The 19,990-nt window shown below is 52.2% G+C and overlaps 1 protein-coding gene across 1 annotated transcript; it reads left to right on the top strand.

Moving 5' to 3' along the window:
* Window positions 1-647: 647 nt before the first annotated feature.
* CFAP251 (cilia and flagella associated protein 251) lies at window positions 648-19,968 on the top strand. The gene is made up of 21 exons (XM_050318157.1): window positions 648-835; window positions 1,910-2,287; window positions 2,424-2,564; window positions 2,850-2,959; window positions 3,450-3,558; window positions 3,979-4,059; window positions 4,435-4,512; window positions 5,017-5,061; window positions 5,381-5,598; window positions 6,133-6,306; window positions 8,402-8,649; window positions 8,742-8,890; window positions 9,625-9,798; window positions 10,069-10,253; window positions 10,758-10,962; window positions 11,094-11,257; window positions 13,922-14,012; window positions 14,222-14,365; window positions 16,961-17,189; window positions 18,350-18,451; window positions 19,294-19,968. The coding sequence occupies exons 1-21, from the start codon at window positions 794-796 to the stop codon at window positions 19,398-19,400; spliced, it is 3,174 nt and encodes a 1,057-aa protein (XP_050174114.1). The 5' UTR covers window positions 648-793; the 3' UTR covers window positions 19,401-19,968.
* The last annotated feature ends 22 nt before the right edge of the window (window positions 19,969-19,990 follow it).

The following is a 19,990-nucleotide window of genomic DNA, read 5'->3' as shown; positions in this document are numbered from 1 at the left end:
AGGAGGGCCCCCCTTGTCTCCCCTTCCAGCCGCTGTCCCCGCTGTGTCCCGGAGCCGCCGCTGGCGCAGCCGGTGCCGCCGGTGCGGCCGTTGCCTGGGAACGGCGGCCGGGGCCGAAGGGACGCGGGGATCGCGGTGTCGGTGAGCGAGAGGGTCCCGGCGGAGCCTGCAGGCCCGGAGGGGGCTCGGGAGCGGCTCTGTGTGACCCCGGTGACACCCGCGGGGGTCCCCGAGCGGCTGTTCCCGAGCACCCGCCCTGCCCACCGGGGCCGGGGGGTGGGGAGAGGGGGGGTTTCCCAGGGCGCCTTCCCGCTCCCCTGAAAGTTTTCCGCGCACAAGGTTTTGGTTGTTGGCTCAAATCCCAGACCTGTGAAGCCGGAGATGAAGCAGCTGCCGTCCAGGAGCTGTCCGGCTGCTTATGGGGACTGGGACAAAACCCCATCCAAAGGGAAAAGTCCACGCCCGGCTCGGGGGGATGGGGAGGGACCCTGGGCTCAGCTGGAATAACTGGAGCTGTGCTGGGCTTGCTTGTGCTCACTGGGAGTGTTACTGGAGCTGAAAAGGGCCTCTGGGACCCATTTCCCATCCTCACAGGTGCCCTTTTCTCCTGCTATGTCCAGTTCCAGGTCACTGTGGTGCAACCAGACCCTGGGGGAGTGTGTGAGAGTATTCCAGAGCATCTCCACACCCCAGCTCCCTGGAAGGAGAGAACAGGTGCAGGTGGATGGTTCCTGTGAATTTACACCAGAGGAGCCCACTGAGGGAAGAACAGGAATAAGCAGTGAGCTCAAGGATGTCCCAGGACAGACAGACGGCTCAGGAGATGGGTGAGCAGGTGAGGGCAGTGCCCAAGACACTGGAGCCAAATATGATGGAAACAGAGCCTCTGGCTCCAGGGCAGTGTCTCCAGATGTGGTTTACCCCAAGACATCCCAGGGGAGGGGTCAGAGGGGCTTGGCAGAGGTACCATTTCTCTGTAGTCTCAGTCCAGCCGTCAATATTTGCTGACACTTGAGCTGCCTGGAGCCACCTGAGCAGGAGGGAACCCGGCTCCTCCCTGTGCTGAGTGAAATGTTATCTCACCTCCCTCAAACCAGGAACTGTCCAAGGTGGGCTTAGACCTTGCAGGAGAGATTGCTATGGGAAATGCAGTAGTCCAGTGCAGAGAGGCAAAAGCTGGTGTGGATCCCAAGAACAAGATCAAGTGGTCAGTGGTCAGACTGGGGAACCCTTGACTAGGGCTGCTGCCAGCTCTGACCCTCCAGGGCTGGTTAATACATTTACTGACAGGCTGGTGAGGGGCTGAGGAAGGTGGTGGTGGGATTTTTAGCCTGCCTTTCTGTCTGCTGGCCGGGCAGCATGGCTGGGATTGCTGCAGAGCCCTTCACAGCCAGCTCAGCCCCAGTTCCAGGACCCGATTCCTCTGCTTTTAACTTCCCATTTTAATTTCCCATTGCTCCCTCTCCAACCCATGATGTGTGCCCTGTTGCAGCAATGAATAACCATTGCTGGGGGATAATCAGGGGATGGCCATCAGAAAGGACAGAGTTTACAGGACCTACAGCTTAGTTTTGGAGGAAAACCTTGGCATCTTAGCCCAGGTGATAGGAGCTTCCTGAGGAGGTTCTGATGTGAGGCACAGGATGCTGAGGAGGTGCAAAGAGGCCGAGCTTAGACGTGCAGAAAGAGAAGCAGCAGCTGTTGGGAAACTTTCCATGGAATTTTTTTTCTGCTAGTACAAATCCTTAAACAGTTTGGACAGGAACAGAGGAGTGTCTTGTTACTGGAGCCTGCCCTGAGAATGGTGTAGGTCGGATCTGAGACATGCTGGTGTTCATTCCCACTACCTGGTCCCCAGGCAAACCAGCCCAGGAGCCAGCACCCACCAAAATCTCTCTCCCTTTCCAAGGATCCCCTTGCTGCTGCCCAGGAGAAGGAAGGACCACCAGAAGATGCTGGAGCAGATGTACCATTGTGTCCCCCATCATCTCCTTCAGGGATGGGAATTCTGGACACCCTGCCCAGCACCTGGGCTGGGAACCAGGATGCCCTGGGGGAAGACACTGCTAGGACATCATGCCTGAAGGGTGCTGGGCCCCCTAAACCACCCGCAGCACTCTCGGAGCCCAAGGGGGCCATTTCCAGCCCTCACTCAGGCTGCAGGAAGCAGGACACACACCAGAGGAGCAGTAAGGACGCCCAGCGTGACGGCTCTGCCAGCTTGGTGTGGGCAGCCAAGCCAGGGATGCTATTCCAGAAGGACAGGGAGAGCAGCCCTCACTCTCTTGTGAGTACAGCAGGCACAGTGCCACCGTGACGGTCCACACGGCACCCGGTGCTCCCACCTCGCTCTCTTCTATCACCCCACAGACCTTGTGTGGTTTTTTTGTCCTGTCTGCTAAGAGCCAGGATCTTCCCTGCAGAACCTGTCCTGGGTGTTTGGCTACAACAGCAGCCTGGCTGTGCACAGCCTGATGGACGGGGAGGACCGGGTGCTCCTGTACGTCTCCTCCCACACAGTGGTCATCCACGATGTCCTGAGGAACAGGCAGTACCACCTGCAGGTCTGGCACACAACCCATGTGTCTCCTTCCTCCTCCTCCTCCCCTTTTCCCAGACTCTTTCCCTCCACCTCTTCTCCTGGTGCTCAGGGGTCACCTACAACTTTGCCCGTGCAAAGGGGTGCGTTGGTTTGCTCACGGGGTTGTTGCAGTTCCCAACACGTGGTGGTGGAAGGCACTTTGTGTGAGGTTTGCAGCAGTGATCTCACGAGCAGAGCAGCTTGATGGATGCTTTAAACAGCCCCAGTTCTGGAGCCTCCAAGGCACTTTGCTGCTTCCCTTTCCCAGGGCCATGCAAATGTCATTTCTTGCCTGTGTGTGAGCGAGGACAAGCGCTGGGTTGCGACTGCTGACCGAGGGCCAAACGCTCTGATCATTGTGTGGGACTCCTTCTCCGGGTAAGCTCCCAGGAACTTCCTCTTTGGAAACCCCCTATGTCCAGTAAATCAGTTAGGATTGACTCTCAGCTAAGAGTGAAATGGGAGAACACAAGGTTAGACTAAAGCAATGAAGGCACCAAAACCAAACCGAGGGCTTCATCGTCCTCGTATCACCCACACCCACAGGAAAATGAGACGGGGCTGAACTCCCCCAGACTAAGCACATCACATCTCCAAGCTGTAGTATTTTCTTAAAAAATCCCTGTTGAGTTGTGTCCCAGCACCATTTACTTGGGAGGAAGGGATGGAGGGGACACTGAGGACCAGCCACGGCACCGGCTGCTCCTGTGGCAGCACTGGTGTTTGTAGCCTCCTTCCCTTCCTCCCTCCTTCCCTCCCTTCCTACATCCTTTCTTCCACACAGGGTGGGCTGTGCCACAGATTTTGCCAAATGATTGCCTTGAACCCCCTGTGCTGCCTGAGCCCCCAGGAGGTGTTTGCTCCGTAGGGTCCCTGTGCACACCATCTTCGAGAGCCACCCAGAGGACGGGGTCTGTGCTATCACCATCTCCCAGGATGCGAAGTATTTGGTGACCATTGGTGCTGGCACTGTGCAGGTACAGAGAGCATCTCCTCTTCCACAGCTTTCCAGGATAAAGCCCTGGAAGTTTTTCCCAGTGCAGCACAGGGGAAGAGGGAATTCAGATGGGGAGAGCAGGTTTGCAGAGTGAAGGCTTGATTTTGCTGAGCCACTGGAAGACAGACCTGGATTTCATTAAAGTGAATGCTGCAGAGTTGAGAAAATGCATCTTAATTTGGGATAAAAGCCTCTGACTTCATCACTTTCATGGAAGCAATTTCCAGCATCATTTCCTGAAATTAATCTCCCTGCTGCCAGGCCATGCTGGGTTTTACCCTGCTCCAGTCCCTTATGCTCCATCATCTCCTGCAGCAGGGGAAATATGGGGTTCACCTGGCTCCCCAAGCCCCCAGAAAGCCACACGTGTTGTTTGGGCTTTTCTTCCCTTCTCTCCTAGAGAGTTTGTGTTTGGAGGTGGACTTTGCCCACAGAGAAACCCCTGTGCAGCACAGAGCTGAGGCCTGAGTTTGGCTATCAGGTGAGAGACCACGGCTGAGGGGGGCAGAACTGGGCAGAACTGGGCAGCCCCATCCCCACCTGCTCCCATCCAGTATGGGGCTGCTGCTGGGTACTGGAGGGAGGATCACACCCCATCCCTGGGGTAACCCAATGTGGTGGAGCATCCCAGGGGGTTATTCCTGCTCCTCTGATTGCCTGACAGACACAGGGTGAAGAGGGGACCCCGAGGGGGTGTCCCTACTCCCAGAGTAGGGAGCACAGGAAATCTGGCCTCTGTTTTCAGTTCAGGGCAGGTGAAGAAGTGGGTTTTGGATAAAAGCAGATGTTTTGCGTGGAAGAAGAAGAAAACATCGCTCAGCTTGGTGCTAATGTGGTTCTCACCTTTGAATTTCAGGATTATGTAATTTTTAACCCTCAGGATCCCCATGAGTTTGTCAGCAACAGCAAAACCCAGGTGATATTTTACCTGTGGGTAAGTAGGGACATGGGCAGTCGTGTTTCTGGTGCCAGAAAGGAGGTGGCAGGGTGGAACCCACTGGAGAGGCAGCATGGCCTGTGGGGCCACGTGTCTGCCCATGACTGGGGTCACACTTTGCTGTGCAGATCTGCCCCTGCCCTCACCCACCTTGCCCTCCCTACTCCCTGCCCTCTCCAGACTCCAGGGTGGCCTTGGCAGAGTGTAACCCTCCCTCTACTCCCACACTGGGTCAGTCCAAGCTGTGGCAGGGATGCTCTCCTCCTCTCCCACCCTGCTTTCCTGTGGGCCCTTCATGTGCCTCATGCCGGTCAGCAGCTTTTGGAGGAGGAGCAGGTAGAGGGAGAGGGTGTTTTTGTGCTCTCTGGAAGGTCTTGGAGAGCCTTTCTGCCTCAAGAGCCCTGCTTTGATCACCACAGTGCGGTGCCAGTGCCCAGATGGAGAGGGGACAGGCTGGCACTGCAGACAATCCTTGTCCTGGATGTTTTCTCCTTTCCCCAGGGAGATGCTGGTTTGCAGTACGGAGCACCCTTCCTGAGCAACAAGGTGAGCACAGGGGGACCACAGCATGTCCCCCTCTTGGCTTTCCTCCTGGCAGCAGCCCTGCCCCTTTCTATCTCTCTAACCAAAACCACTGGCCATGTCCCCAGCCTGTCCCCCTTGGTCTCCTGAAGGGACAAGCCAGGGGTACCTGAGCTGAGGTCAGGATGTTTCACTGCATCTTCTCCTGGGGCTCTTGCCTCTGATGGTCCTGCTGTGGGACAGGGAGGGAATGTCACGTGAGAGCCAAGCAGAAGCATCTCTGCTTGGGGAGGGCAGAGCCAGCGCTCAGGATGAACACATGGCCTCGCTGCTCTCCCCGCAGACCTTCAGGAGTGCGGTGGGACGCTTCAGCCAGTCGGTTTTCCACTTTAACAACTCCCAAGCTCTGACGGGCACCTCGGCCGGGAAGGTGGTGGTGTGGGATGCGGTCGATCCCCAAACTGACCCCCAGGAGCAGCAGGCCAGGCCTCTCGGAATGACCCCCACCAAAATGGTGTCTGTGCAGAAGGAGGGTCTCACCGTGCTCCAGGTGTTGGACAGGTAACAAGGAGGCCGTTCACAGCAGATACAGTCCTTGTGTATCTCAGCCACAGCAACGGCAGAGATAATGTTGATGAACTACAGCCGAGTGTTGGGGTTTTAACTCACTTAGCAGCGTGTGAGGATCAGGAAAACTGTGGAGGAAAGTGATGGTGGTTTGCGTGTCATTTTCCAGCAATGGATTTGGCTTGGGGGGGGGGGAAATAAGGTTGAAAAGTCACGTTGATGTGAGGCCAGCTCTGCTGCGGTGGCTCAGACGCTGGCTCAGCCTCCTGGCCATCACCGGCAGAGGGAGCAGACAGCCACCAAACACCGCGACAGCCCTGGGGACAGGGCAGGGACACGGCAGGGTCGCGGCAGAGCCGCTGGTTTCTGCACAGCCCTGGGCTTTCCCCACACCTCAGTGCAGGGCTCTGCTCCTGTGCTTGTGCCGAGAAACGGGGAAGAGATTTCCTTCTGCCTAAGGGTGCTAGGCAAGAAACATTTGTCCGTTGTCAGTCAGTGTGCTGGTTAATAACTTTCCCTTCCTTGTAGCTGTATAGTAACAGGTGATGTGAAAGGGCAGGTTAAATTCTTCGATGAGGAGCTGCTGCTGCTCAGCCTCTACAGCCACAGCAAAGTGGGGCCCATTCGGTCCCTCTCCTTCTCCACAACCCTTCGTGATCCTCCTGATGCCTTCCCAGCCAGGAGCCGGCCCTTCCTCGCCAGGTGAGTGCCTCTTTACGAACCCAGGTCCTCTCCTGTGTTTGCCCTGCAGCTGAAAGACCTGGGGAGGTGTCAGTGAAACCTGGGGAGGTGGTCAGTGAAAGCTGCTCTCTGGGCTTCTGCCTGGTCTGGAGCAGGTTTCAACCCTGTGCCCTGGCTTTTGGGTAGGACAGGGACAGGGAGGCAGGATGGAAAGGAACGTGCCCCTTTATTCCCCTTTTCATTTGGGATATTTATCCTACCTGCCTACCAGAGAGAAGCAGGGAGTGTCTCCTGGGCATCCCTCTCTGCCTGCAGACCACAGGCATCTCCCAGCAGCTGCAAACTCCAGGTGGGCTCCAGCACATCCTAAATTCTGAACTTGGTGTGATGCCTTGGCACTGACACGGCGTCAGTGCAGGCAGGGTGATGATCAGCTTCTCTGTCACGTACCCGGCACACCAGGCAGTGCTAATGCCGAGCCTCCAGCTCTCTCTGGGCCCCTTAATCCCCCCCTTAAACCCCTCCCATGGATGGCTATATCCAGTTGGATTTTATCATGGCTTGCCAAGCTGATCAGGGCAGTGGCACCAGCGCTGGGTTGCACCACCTCAACTCAGGAGCTTGGGACAGCCCCAGCCTGGTCACCAGCCCCTCTCTGTCCCTCCCTGTGATGTAACTGTGCCTGAGGATTTACAGGGAGTCTGCAGGCCAGATGAAGCTGTTGTGTGGCTCCAGCCAGCCCGCAAACCATATGTCTGTCACTCCTGTTCAGGCTCTCCTGGCAATGCCTTTTCTCAGCCACACGTGTTTTCCAAAGAGCCATGTGGGACAGATTCCTCTCCAGCCTGGAGCAGTGCCCTGGGGAACGGTTTGGTTTCCCTGTTTCTGGTCTCTGTTGTCTCATCCCTCCTCCTGGGTCGCTGCTGCAGCTCCTGCTGCTTGCAGCTGCTCTGGGCAGCACAAAAGGCAGAAAATCAAAGGGGAAACCTTGAGCCTGCTCGTCTCAACAGCCTGGTGGGATCAGGAATGGCTGGAGAGCCCAGCTAAGGCACAAAAGAGGCACAGAGTCCGTCAGTACCTGGGCCAGATGTGCATGAAGTGATGGCTGTCACGGGCCAGCTGGCAAAGAGGCTGCTTTTGCCCACTCGGGCAGCCACACGTCTGTCTGTGCAGCTCCAGGATTCAGCCTGGAGAAGACTCCAAGGAGACCTTATAGCTCCTTCCAGTACCTCAAGGGCTCCAAGAGAGCTGGAGAGGGACTTTGGACCAGGGTGCAGAATGACAGGACAAGGGGGAATGGCTTAGTATTGACAGAGGGCAGGGTTAGGTTGTATATAAGGAAGAAATTCTTCACTGTGAGGGTGGTAAGGCACTGGCAGAGGTTGTCCAGAGAAGCTGTGGCTGCCCCATCCCTGGGAGCGTTCCAGGCCAGGTTGGATGGGGCTTGGAGCAACTTGGTCTAGTGGGTTGGAACAAGATGAGCTTTAAGGCGCCTTCATACCCAAACCAGTCTGGGATTTCTGTGTGGTCCTCTCTTGTCTCTTTAACTGGGTCCAGACCCTCAGACCTCAGCCAGACTGAAACTATACATATTTGTGCATAATTATTCAGATGTCTGCTTCACACATGCCCAGTCCCACAGTGAGACCCTCTCTGCTGTGTTGGGTGAGCAGGCAGGAACCACCCCGTCTGCGCTGTGGGACTGAAATTGTCCACTGACCTTGTCCGTGGCAGGGTGGTCAACGTGGTACCAGTGACAGTGGTGGTGTGGAGACGTGAAAAGACTATTCAGAGTATCTTCAATTGCTCATTTGTCTGTCTCACACACCAGCAACTTGCAAACAGCAAAAGCTCCCCAGATGTCATTCATCTTCTGTCTTGCCCAGCCAAGTAGAAAATGGACCTGGCTCCAGAATCTTCCTGTGGCAATTTCCCAGGTCATGAATACAAAGCACCACCTGCCCTCCAGGTCAAGGAACGTTTGCACATTGCATATCACAAAATATAAGGGATTGTCCAACTCAGTTGCAAAAAGAGGCTGATGTGTAATATAGCTTGGAGGGACGTGAGCCAGCGAGTCTGATTCATCAAATTCTGTTTCTCTCACACTAAACAGGAACTTTATCCTTTCAACCTCTGATGCAACCGTGTTCCATGTTGCAACAGACAGCGCAGACTTTGAAAAAGTCCTGGAAGAGGCGAAGAAAGCTGTGAGTGCCATCGCCTGTCACCCGCAGCAGACACTGGTGGCCGTGGGGAGTCACTGTGGGCTGCTGAAGGTGTGGGACTACCAGCACACCAAGTACCTGGCTAGCAGGATATTCCCTGAGGCCGGCATCCAGTGCTTATCCTACGACCCTGAAGGTATCCTGGCCTCGTGACCTCCCCGTGTGCCAAGCGCTGGGCTTCCCTGGAGGAGCCGCAGTGCCGTGAGAGTTTTCTGGCGTGTTTTCCAGGTTATTTTCTGGCCGCTGGTTTCACTGATGGAAGCGTTCACATCCTCGATGCGATTTCCCTGCAGTCCAGCTGCAAGGAACTCCGGTTCTCGCAGGGTCCCGTGACTCACATCAGCTTCTCTCACGATTCCCAGTACCTCGCAACCGCTGTAAGCTTGTTTTTTCCGCTCGGTGATTTGCACGCGCTGCTCGTCCTGCAGCTTTGGGAGGGACTGGGAATTGCCGGCCGTCCTGCAAGGCATGGAGGGCTGTTCCTCCCCCGGGGCTTCGTGACTCTGAGATGCTTTTCCTGGCTCCAAGAGTCACTCTGTAAAAACGTCACCAGTCCCAGCTGCTCCGCAGAGCCGCTGCTGGCAGCGTCCCATCGCTAACTTTAGTGACAAGTCTTAGCTCTGAGTCCATCTGTAGGAAGGGCTGGAGCAGGGATTTCCTCCTGGCTGGTGCTCTGTGCGGGGAGCTGCTCCCTCCATGGTGTGTCTCAGTGTCAAGGCAGTGTTGAGGCAGTTTGGCACAGAGGTTGTAGCAACTGGTGACGATCTGTTCAAAGGAAAGATTCCCCTTTCCTGCACGTATGCCAGGACACAGCAGTGGGAAGCATCTTCCTTGGAATTTCTGGGGAGTGACAGAACTCAATTTACTGCCCCTTCGTGTGAACACAGCAGGGGATGCTCCAGCCAGGCTGAGGACTGCTGTGGTACTGCTGTGGTGCTGGCCCTGGGAGCAGATGCCCAAATCTGGCCCAGAGTTTTATCCTGCCTGTGACTCTAAACCTCCTCATAGGACTCCAAAACTGAAAGGGCTGAGCTAAGTCCAGGGGGGAAGCACCAAGTCAGGGGATGAGCGTGGGGATCGTGGCTCGTTGACCTTTGTGCTGTCATTGCAGGATGAGAAACACTCAGTGATCGTTTACAAGAAAGTCCTGCAAAACGGGCGCAGATGCTGGGAACACCTGGCAGGGCTGGACTCCCACTACAAACCCATCCGGGGCATCCTCTTTGGGGTCCAGGCTGACAGCAACGAGCCCAGGCTCCTGAGCCTCGGGGAGGACCGGCAGCTGGTGGGTGGATGTGGAAATCTAATGGGCAATAAAGATTTGTGGTCAAAGTGGTGGGGTTGGACAAGGACATCAAGGGAGACCCCACGTGTGGTTCTGTGGCTTCCAACCCTCTCCCCACCAGCTCCATTGCTGGAGGTTGTTTCTCAGCCTGGTCTCAGGGCTGAGGCTCTGCTACTGTGGGCTTCTCCAAGAGATGCTAGATCCAGGTAATCCACAAGGTCCAGAGTGCTGGCAGACCACAGGGGAGTTGTGTCCTTGTCTTCCCTCCAGGTTGAATATGACCTGAGCAGCAGCATCAAGGACCACCTGGTGGTCACACACAGGGACCGGGTGGAGCAGAGTGCGGTGCCCCTGTGCTTGGCCTGGTACCCACAGCTCAGCACCGAGTCCTTCATCCTCACTGCCAACAACTGCTACAAAATGAAGCTCCTCAACACGACAACCAAAATGTGCAGGTAGAGGATTGACTCAGGCCCACAGCTGCCCGGGAGCCCCATCCTGAGTCCGTGTTATCCTTGATCTAATGACCACCCTACTCCCACCATGAGAATGTGTTTGTACATCCGTGACGCAGATCTTGGGTTGACTCTAGGGACCCCCAGTCACCTGTGTCCACTCTGTTGTTCACTACCATGTCATCTAGTAAGGTTGTGGCTTCAGGTGGGTCTTGGTCTGCTCAGCATGCTGGACTTGAGACATGGCTGTTCAACACCAGATAAAGAGACAGGAGTCCAGATGAGCAAAGCACAATAGTCCCTAAGTACTAAAGTAATTTCTGGCCTTCAGTGTGGTCCCTTCTAGCCAGGGACCCTGTCCTATCCCATTTTCTCAGCCAGCAGTACAAAGCCTTTGCACCCCCACACCTCCCATATCTACCCATCCTTCCACCCAGCAGCTGTTTAGAGAGGGAATATGTTTTTGTGAGTCCTAGAATGGATAAATATGTTGTTTGCTTTTAGAAAGACCCTTTTGGGACCAACCTACGGCTCCCCGTTGGAGAAGATACAAATCCTCCCAACGACAAGCACTGCGGACCCCAAGCAGCACTACCTGGTGTACATTACAAAGGACAAGGTATGGAGCCCCACCTGCCCCAGCTGTACAACAGCCACCATTTACAGGGCTGGTGGTCCTTCAGGAATTTCACTGGAGACGAAACCATGTGTAGGCTGGTCCTGCCTGAGAGCTGAGCGAGCTCCTGGGAGGAGGAGGCAGCGCTACCCCAGTGTGCAGTGCCCCAGGCCTCCTGTGGGACCCCCAGCCCTCCCAGACTCTCTCTCTCTCTCTCTCTACAGGTGGGCTTGCAGATTTTGCCTGTTGATGGCAACCCCCACAAGTCCTCAGCCTTCATTTGCCACCCGGATGGTGCCTCTGACCTTGCCAGCTCCTACGACGGGCGTCACATCTTCACAGCGGGGGGGAGCGACTGCACTGTTATGAAATGGAAGGTCAACCTAAGGTGAGTGTGGCAGGAAGGAGAAAGGAGTCCTGTTACCACTTTCCACAGCTGAAGCAAATGCTCCCCAGCATTTACACTGAGAATGGGGCTTTTGTCCCATTTTTGTGCCAGGTTTCTGTGCAGGGCTCTCTTGAACATGGGTCATCTAGGGGCAGGTGATAAAGCCCTGCAGCTTCTCTCTCCTTCCACAGCACATGCCCACGACCAGGCCAACAAACTGCATTGACAAGGGGGATCATGAGGTGGAGGAGAGGTCCCAGCACTCATGGAAGCAGCAGACCCACCACTCGCTGAGGGGAGCAGGAGTGAAGGCTGGCAGCATCTCTGCTCAGTGCTGTGGGCTGCCAGCTCCCAGACACCTGATCCCACATGAGGTCATTAATAGCTTAGTGAGAGTTCAGCATGGTGGGCATGTGTCACACCGGGGATGGGGGCATGGCAGTGGGGTCAGCCTACGTTGTAACGACCTGCTGGGCCCCAAACAGCTGTGTGGGGTGGCAGCTAAAACAGGAGAGACATATTTTTGGGGGGTTTTGTTCCCCTCCATGTGATGCATCTGCATAGTCACAGTGGGGGATTAAGCCAGCAAACCTCGCAGTGGGTGGCCATAGAAGGTATAAAATATTCCAATCTGGGAAGTGGTACCCAAATGGTAAGAAGTTGGGCACAGCATTCTGTGGTCCTTGTGAGGGCCTGGCCAGTGTGATGGGGGATTGTCAGGGTTAGGCCAGGACCAGAGCAGCAGCACTGGCTGCAGGAGGAGTGCATGGGGTGACTGCTCACATAAAAGTGTCTGCTCTCCAAATGGGATAGGCATTTGCTGGGAAATCCCCCCTGCATTTGAAGACTGGATTTAGACAAGCCACCTTAATCCTATAAAGCTTTGCTTACATGAATAAATGGCCTGCAGTAAATGGGGTGGCTGGAAGAGCAAAAGACAGCTCTAAAAACCGAGGATCTCCAGGCTCTGGCCCGGAGCATCCCCGATGAAGCCTGCCAGGCTTCTCTCCCCGTTCTCTGCAAGTTTCCCTCTGCCAGCTCCCTCAGCAGCAGTGCCAGACGTGTGCTCCCACGTGGCAGCAAAGGCAGGATGTATATTTTGGTTTCTTTGCATGTCAAGGACCAAAGCTGCTCGTTGTAGTGCCCGTGCAGGGCACAGGACTCCCCTGTGTGAGTGTGGCTGCAGGGGCCCAGGAGATACACGAGACATGGAAAGGGAGCTGTGAATGACAGGAAAACTCCAGGCTAGCATGGAGTGGCTTCACACTTCAGGGACTGGAAAGGGAGCCTAGTCCATGGCAGAGCTGGGAGAGGGTGGCATGATCTCTGTCAGTCTGTGCTGGTTTGTTTCTTTTAAATCCTGCACATCACCCTGCTAACACAGAGCACATCTCCTGGTTTCTGGCAAATCAACCCCATGGGAGCTGGCTTTTAGCTCTCTCTCCTATGTTTGCCTTTTGGTGTGCACCTGTGAAACCCTCCCCTTCCTAGGACAAAGGCTTTGTGCTTAAGATATGTGCTGGTCCTGCATAAAACACTTCTTACGGGTACCGCTCGCTCTGAGGAAAGCCCAAAGGGTGCTGAGCCAGCTCACCTTCATGTGCCAGAACAAAGGAAACCTGGTTGGGAAAGCAATGGGTTTATTTATTTTCTTTTCCACTTTGTGTGGCTTAAGCAGTCGGGGGTCAGGATAAGCGACATTTTAAGGAAGGCAATAGAATATAAATGATCCTGCTTTATAATGGTTGGCCAGGGTCCAGGCAACATTGAATTTCTGTGTAATTTGTTTTTTGAGCGAAGTTCTTGATGAGCTAATTATCATTTTATTGCTGCTTCTGGCATCTTGTGCATCTCCACTGTGTTTAATACCCAAATAACTTAATTATGAAAAAAAAGCATGAAGCCTGCAAAAAAAACCCCAGTGGAAGCAGCCCTGGCGAGGTGTGTGAGAGCTGCAGCCCCGCTGCCAGGCGTGGGGTATCATGTGGCAAAATGCTACGCCACGATTGCACTTCCAGGCTTGGTTTCTTTTTACATCTGCACAAGCCAAATGGATTCTTTTGGCTCCAACTGCCTATGAAATTGAAACAAAGAGGTGGCTACTGAGGCGCTTTCAGTCTAATGCCGACTGCACCTGCGACACCGTCACCCGCCGCAGCTCAGGAAGTGGGGTAATGGATTGCGCTGAGTTACTGGGGAAAAATGTGTTAGATCAAGGAACAGGGAGCTTGGGTTTGTGTGGTTTATTGCAAACACCAAGCCCCGGCCTTCTCTGCATGTTCAAAATGCTGATCTAGCTAATTCATCTCCCTCAATGTCTCTATAAGGAAGCAGAAAAGCTAAATGCCAGACACCAAGTTCAAGTCCATGGAAAAGCTCCTGGCTCCCGGCCCTGTACTCATTCCACTAAACAAGAGGACCATTCAGTAATAATTAATTCCCACACTGTGCTATTGTATGTAAAACCTGGGTATGAAATATGCTGTAGAAGTGCAGCTGATGATAAAATAGCACATGGTTCAAGGCAGTGCTTTTCTTTCCTGAGTTCCGAGGCCCAGGGATTTTATTTATTGAAAGTGTCTGTGAACAATGACTAGAAAGGGAACCGTGAAAACTCTCCTCACATGAACCCTTCCTGTACCTTCTTTTCTCCACTTCTGCCAGTGCCTTGGATGCTGCTGCTTTCCTGGGTGGGGAGGACATGATCCCATTCTACAACCTCCTGGATGGTGGCAGAGAAGGCGAATTCTTCAGGGTAATTATGCTCACGGTGAACACTGCCTGGCCACATCTGGTTGGAGTTTAAGATTCATTTATACAGGCCTGCCATTCCTTTATTTTTTGTCCAGCTCGCCTGTAACAGCAATCCCATTGATATGCCTGTTAGTAAATCCTAAAAGGAGCCTTATCTTCCACGCCTGTTGTTAACTGATCTTCACAGTACTTCTTTTGAATCCCTGGCAGGAACTGGAAGACTATTTTTACTACGCACAGATATGCAGCCAAGGTATGAATACACTGGAGAACAGACAGGTGTCAACGCACATTCCCTTGGAGGAAATTCCTTCTGTAATGAGAGCAATAGGATTTTATCCATCAGAGGAACAGGTTGGTCAGTTGTTTTCATTGTTGTTATTAAAATTTAAAAGAGCAAGACTGATTGCATTTACCAGGTGTCCCAGAGGCCATATTCTGACCATTGCCATGCTGGATGGCTCCAGGGCATATTTGTTGGCTTTCAATGTATTTAACTGGTCTGCATCACTACAGTAGTGGTCAGAACCCGGCAGCAAATTCCTCAAAAAATGATGACTCCTTCCTAGCAAGTTGGGAAACCACAGGGGCTGAGCAAACCTGGAGCCTGGTGGTTCAGAAGCATTCAACAGGACAACCTCAGAGTCTTCTGGAGGTTGGAGGCTCTGCCACCACTGCAGAGGTGGGTTTGTTTGGAGGGTGGAAGTATAGGAATGAATCTTCCTTTGGCTCCCAAGGGCAGCAGCCTCCAACCTTCCAGTGTCTGTGGGTAAAGTGCTTTGATCCCTCTGTGACCTGTACTAGTGGGTGAGCAGCATGTGGTTGGTAGGATGTGGTTGAGTCCCTCCAGCTTGGATGGAGACTCAACCAGAGTGTTGTATAGGAGTTACCAGTGTGGGTGGGAATGTCCAGCTTGATGCAAGCACTCACTTGGACATTGACAGAGAGCTTCTCTTTCTTGTTCTGCTTGGGACTGATGAAAGAATGATTTTAGATGGAGACAGTGGCATTTACTCCCATGGAACGTAAAGTTCTTCCACAAACTGATAAACTCTGCAGAAGCTCTCTCTGAGGTTGCCTTCACGGTTGCAACAGCAGAGCTTCCTATCAGACATTTCTCAAGAGCTTTTTAGCTTCAAATTCAACAGCAGACACAACTGATTTAATAAGGGTGCTGCTCCTTCCCCTTTTGTGGCTGTTTCTCCAGGGCAGTTTGTATAGTATACAAACCTCATTTGTAATGTGTAACCTGACAAAAGGGTAATTAAAGCACATACAAAAAAAAATTACTGAATCTGATGCAAGGAGATTTAAATAACGGTCTCTTTGCACCAGCCACAGCCCTGTCACTGCAGGGAGTTCTCCCCAGGGGAGTGGTGCATCACTGAGCTCCCTTGGTCTGCCCATGGGGGAGGTTGTTCGTCTCTGCCATGGCACAGGAACCCATGGGCTGCTGAGGCGGCGCTGTGAGTCAGTGCCACCCCATCTGCCCAGGGATGCTCTGCCAGGAGAGCCAGCAGATGGGAGGCAGGACCTTTGTCACAGCCACCATCTAACAGACGTGCTTTGGAGCCCCCACAATCAGCAAATGTTTGTCTGAGCCAGGGCTGCTTTGCCCTGGTGTCAAGCTGTGGCATTATCCCCTCACGCTGTGTTAGAGCTTTTCCTTGGGTTATTACATTTTTGCCTCTTGGGGACAGAGAGAATATAATCCCCTGGGACATGTCTCTGAAAGAATAATTGATAACCCCTCTCTGCCTCCTACCCCAAATTAAAATATAAACAGCATTTCAGGCATGGAAACAGAGGTGCTAAGCTGTTGCGAAATCAGGCAACCTACAATCTGCTCCTCGAGGCTGGCAGGACAGTAATAAAATCCAGAAAGTTCCTCTCTCTAGAGTGTTTTAATATAGGAAAAGCAGGAGGGAGGAAAGGCAGCTTGGACTGACTAGCAAAGCTTTTGGGAATTGGTGTTTTTCTTTTGTAGTTCAGTGGGATTGATATAAAACCTAATCCCAGCTCAGCCAGGGCTGAGTGAAAATGACTGTTCTTGCTTGGCATGACATTCGCTACAGGAAAAATATAAGGCTGAGATTTCCCTCTTCCCCAGGCTTCATTCAGTGGAAAAACTTGTGACACCAGGACAAAGGCCCAAGGCCGAATGCAAAGTCCTCCCCGGGGAGATCTTGCATCAGCCTCCCTTCCCGGGGAGCAGCAGGCTTGGTACGTGTTGGCACGGGGAATTCTCCCGGCGTTTCTCTGCTGCCCCTCTACCTCCAAAGGGCTGCGAGTACAATGAAGGCACGGAGCGGATGCTGCCTTTTGGACACACATCTGCACAGCTGCCAACGGGGCTGACTCACAGCACCAGACTTCAGGAAAACCACTAGCACCCAGCACGGCCAGGGCTTGCCTGTTTGTCCGGGAGGAGAGCGCAGGCTCTCAGCCGCACTGAGCACGTTTGGATTTGGCTTGTGTGGTGGCAGAACCTCACCAGACACGTGTCAGAGTGGGGGAAGATTGTTTGTGCCAGCCAGGGTGTGCAGCCTGGTTACGTGGGGACTCTCCTGCACGTGCTCCTGCAGCAGGGATGGTGTGTTTACCGGTGTGTGGTTTGCCCGCCCGCTGTCCCCAGAGTGGAGATGCAGCTGTGGCGAAGGTACCGGTAACAGCTGCGGAGTCACCGAGTGCCCGTCATGAGAGAGGAAATCCAAAATGACAACGTACGTGCAACCCCCCTCTTTACCCAATGTCATCATGTCAGCAAGTGTGTAACTGTTGGCCGTGCCCGTCCTCAGCTGCCGAGTGCAGCTTCCCACTGGGATCCGGTCACGGCACCTGTGCTACCAGTGTGTGCACGGTTATGGTACATTGGCAGTCACCAGGTCGGAAACCGGCCCGATGCTCTGCAAAAAAATGTGTAACAATCTCTCTTGTCTTGATCTTTAGATTGAAGAAATGATAAATGAGGTAAAATTCAGCAAGTACGTGGACACTGGAGAGCAAGTGACAGAAATCAATCTGGGGGATTTTATCAAACTTTATATAAATCATCGACCTGCGCTTGGCTTGTCGATGAAAAGCCTACAACGAGCGTTTCAGGTTCTTGGTTATGATAACGAGAAGGGAGACAAAGTTATTGACAGAGGAGACTTACTGTCTCTGCTTCAGTGCAGAGGTGAGTTATTTCTCTTCTAATATTAGTTCTATGCTTGCTAGTTCTGCCTGCAATTTCAGAACTTATTCACTGCAGCAAAAAATTAATCTGGAACTATGGTTTGGTAATGAGGGCAGGCGTGGGGAGCCACTTGTTTTAAGATTTTAAATTGAATAATCACATCTATTGTCTCAGCTGCTCTTCTTTTACTGCTCTGGAAATCTCTGCTGGCCTGAGATTTGGCTGTCAAATGATGAGTATGGATCTTGGTAAGATGTATCCTTCTTCCAGTATGCCCTTATCTGAGTCACTGTTCTCTGTTCCAGCCAGGCAGGCTTTGGCAAAGTAGTATAAAACTGATAAAAAGGGCACAAGAAAGGAGGGATGAAATTAAGTCAGTCCTGAACTGAATCTGTGTGAAAGACTGAAAAGATATGATGGTTTAGCTGAGCTGAATCGGGAAGAACATTGTAAATGTGTGTATAAATATAATTGTGGCCAGTGCCATAGAGTGGTAAATAACAATCCTTTGTTGTACTTACTCCTGGCGAAAAAATTCCGGCTGAGCATTAAAACAGGTAAAGGGAAATGCTGGTTGACTCACCTGGCAAGACTCCTTGACACAAAGATCCTTGGAAACCAAGGATTCAGCCAGTGTGAGAAAGGTTAGTTATTTATGTGGATGGTGTGAACATCCATAAATAGATACATCAGACAGAACAGTTTCATAACAGATCTATAACCTCATGCTGCAGGGCATGAGCCAATCGCTAACTGGGAACAAGTGCCATGTCCACGTTATTCCAAGATACTAAATCAAGACTTCTCCACCTTCCTCTTCCTCCTCTGAGTGAAAATGGCTACACGGACTGTGGTCTGTGCCAGGAATTCTCCAGTGGGAAGAGAAGCTCAAGCCCTTGCAAGTGCACTGTAGCCTAAAGAGCTGTCTGCATCAGAATTTCTCCCTTTGATTAATGCTTTTTCCCAAAATGCAATAGGGAAGAACAATTTTCCTTAGGAACAACATTTTCTCGTGTATTGGTACATCTCTCTATCACAGAGGCCAAATCCCCTTTCAAACTGTCCTGTTCTGTTTGTGCACTGTTCTTGTTTGAGTTCCTTTCTAGTTTTTGTGCTCTTGACCCCATAACCCACGGGCTGGCCTTGCTCTGTTGTTACAGGAGAGCAGATGACCGAGGACGAGCTGGTCCAGTGTCTGACCACCCTGCTGGGCAGGCGACCGGGGAGACGAGGATCTGAACCAGACACCTCTGATCCCTCAGGTACAGGATTAGCATTCCACACAGCACAGAAGCAGGACTGCTTCAATTCCCAAATGGAACAATTTAAATTTCAAACCCATTTACCCCGTTAGGCCAAGAGCTGTCAAAAGTGCTCAGACAGGATTGCAAAAATAGTCACAGAGCTACAGATTGTCCTTCATCCACGCAGCAATCACACGGGTGTATCTAAAAATAAATGGACAATGAACTATAACTGGGGCCTGACAAGATTACATTGCTGTTTATCTGCTGGCTGGAACTGAAATTAGAAACTCACAGGGAAATCCCAGAGCTGGTTTCACCCAGGCAGCAGTGCCCATTGTAACAGAGCTGCTGGTAACGACCGCATTTGTCTGCAGTTTATGTCCCAGTCCACACCAGTCTGGAACAGCAAATTACAGCATCGATTTCAGCCAAGTGGCTGTATTTAATTGCCCATTGTAGTTGGAACTGCATTTTCCTATGATTTGTGTCCCGGTCCCCCCCCAGTTTGGAACAGCATCTATTTAGGGTTGTTGGAATGGGCCGCACACAGCAAAGGTGCAGCTCCCAAAGGGAACTGCCTGGTGCTGCAAACCAACTTTGAAATCCCTGGATTCCTTAAGGTCCTAAAATCACATCACACTGCTGGAGTATAAAAGTTGTCCCATGACCCCTCTCAGGCAGGGACCTGCTGCAAGGTGAGACTTGCAGGTTCGACAGGTTCCTGATATAAACATATAAAGTGTTAGGTGAGTAAACCATCATTTTTCCATGATTACTTCACTAACAAATTTTACTGACTTGGAAAGCCATTTTTACATCACTGCTCTGTGTCTTGTGGTGTTGTTACTGCTCTCCAGGTGCAGCAGCTTTGATTGAAGAAGAAATTCCAGCAGAAGTCACAGCAGAGATATTTGCTGCTGACATTCTTGGCTTACCTATTGCTGCACCAGAAAGAAAGAACTGAAGGAGAGAGGTGAACCTCTGATCTATGAAGACTCGGAATCACAGCTGCCACAAGGTTTTCTGCTTGTTTCTTCTTTCCAGACCCCTCTCCTCAAATATCTGCAAAATTTGTGTTTTGTGTTTATTACAAAGTAAAGGTCACATAGTTGCATTTCAGTCAAACTCTAGAATAAAACCCCTAGTGTTGCATGTGCCACAAACCTATAATTTCCCACCTATGTATGGAAACACTGGGGTGGTTGTAGAATGAAGCAGGTGGCCATCCGAGCCTTGGCTGGAACCTTCCTTGAATTTATTTCAGGTGGGTTTATGCCAGATGCAGTCTATTTTCATTATGTTAAGACAGTGTTCATTTGTGAAACCTGACAGCAGAAGAGCGATGTAAAAGTACTGTATTGATTAAATACATTGATAAATGCTTGGACGGGTTAGAATGGATTTGTAATTATAAATCCAACAGACCTCGGTAAAGAAAGGAACACCGTGGTGTACATTAAAATCAGGTTTCCCTTTTGGCCTTTAAAACTGACTTTTTCTTTCTGAAAGTAGTAATTCCAATTAGCAGTGTAATACCAATGGGACGGCATCGCA

This window comes from Myiozetetes cayanensis, unplaced genomic scaffold (assembly GCF_022539395.1).
Source record: "Myiozetetes cayanensis isolate MyiCay16 unplaced genomic scaffold, myiCay2020 scf21, whole genome shotgun sequence".
Taxonomy (NCBI): domain Eukaryota; kingdom Metazoa; phylum Chordata; class Aves; order Passeriformes; family Tyrannidae; genus Myiozetetes; species Myiozetetes cayanensis.
The sequence above is the reverse complement of the archived record's forward strand: the minus strand, read 5'-3'. Positions and strand labels throughout refer to the sequence as shown.